Source organism: Haliaeetus leucocephalus, unplaced genomic scaffold (assembly GCF_000737465.1).
Source record: "Haliaeetus leucocephalus isolate CR32 unplaced genomic scaffold, Haliaeetus_leucocephalus-4.0 Scaffold555, whole genome shotgun sequence".
Taxonomy (NCBI): Eukaryota; Metazoa; Chordata; class Aves; order Accipitriformes; family Accipitridae; genus Haliaeetus; species Haliaeetus leucocephalus.
Window position 1 is genome coordinate 18601586 of NW_010972991.1, and position 1070 is coordinate 18602655.

The 1070-nt window shown below is 48.1% G+C and overlaps 1 protein-coding gene across 1 annotated transcript in view; it reads right to left on the bottom strand.

The window, feature by feature from the left end:
• Nucleotides 1–629: 629 nt before the first annotated feature.
• The window catches only part of OSR2 (odd-skipped related transciption factor 2), a 5461-nt gene continuing 5020 nt past the window's right edge, over nucleotides 630–1070 (bottom strand). Inside the window, 1 exon segment of the mRNA XM_010577062.1 lies at nucleotides 630–854. Within this exon segment, the coding sequence (XP_010575364.1) occupies nucleotides 630–854 (225 nt within the window).

The window sequence follows — 1070 nt, forward strand, 5'->3', positions numbered from 1 at the left end:
ATTTAGACATTCGTACTATTAAGTAATAGAGCTATAAACTCTCAAATACGGCACTTTCATTTTGCTTAACAATAGATAACACAACAGCGACAGTGAAAGAGGGCAAACAAAAGCGATCACCAAAATTGTTGTGACAGTACAATTACCCAGCTAGGAAATTTATTCAATATGCTTTACCATTGCATTGACACAGCAGGAAAAAAAAGCCCAAATGTTCAGAGAATAATACAACAAGGCAGGAGGTATTTGGAAAAAAAAAAGGATTTATTTTGAAATACACTTTTAAGAGATACTTTGCCTCCCCGATTTGTTATCGATGTGCATCTGACACGACGATACAAAACAAACAAACGAAGAAAACCACATTCTGTACAGAGCTCTAAAATGAGCTGCGAGTATCTACAAGATGAGCTTTACGCCTGGCTGTGGGTTGGAGAGGGGCCCGATCCTGCAGTCCGCACTCTCTAAACGAGTTTCGCAGACGTGTGGTAGGAAAGCTTGGCCCCGAGTCTGCGTGTGTGTCTCCGTGTGTGCGTGTGTGCGTGCGTGTCTGTGAGTTCCCGCGACACAGTCCTTGAGAAAAATGGGCACGTTGGAGCTGCCGGAGCGGGCGCGGGTCCCTGGCTGCTCTAGAAGTCCTGCCGCGGGGTGTGAGTTAGACTGTGCCGCCGTAGATCACAGTTTCGCCTGAACACTTTGCCGCACTGCTCACAGTTGTAGGGCTTGATGTCTGTATGGGTAAGAAGGTGAGTTTTCAGATTACTTCTTTGATTAAAGGTTCTTCCACATGTGGGGCATTTGTGTGGAGATTCCTGTTCAGATTTGAAGCAAGCAAAGGATTAATCCTTCACAAACTACCTGGTTTAACGTATTACTGCACTTTTTCTTATCGCAACGCACAACTTGAAATATCGGGGTTGGACCCGAGTAAGAGCAGCCCCGGGCGGACGGCAGACCGCCTACTCGTCCTGTCCTGCCCCAAAAGGGGTATTTCAGAGTTCTCGATTCGTGCCATTTCGCGCTCCTGGGCCGCAGGGAAAGCGGCCGCCGCGCCGTCCCCCCGCTCCGGG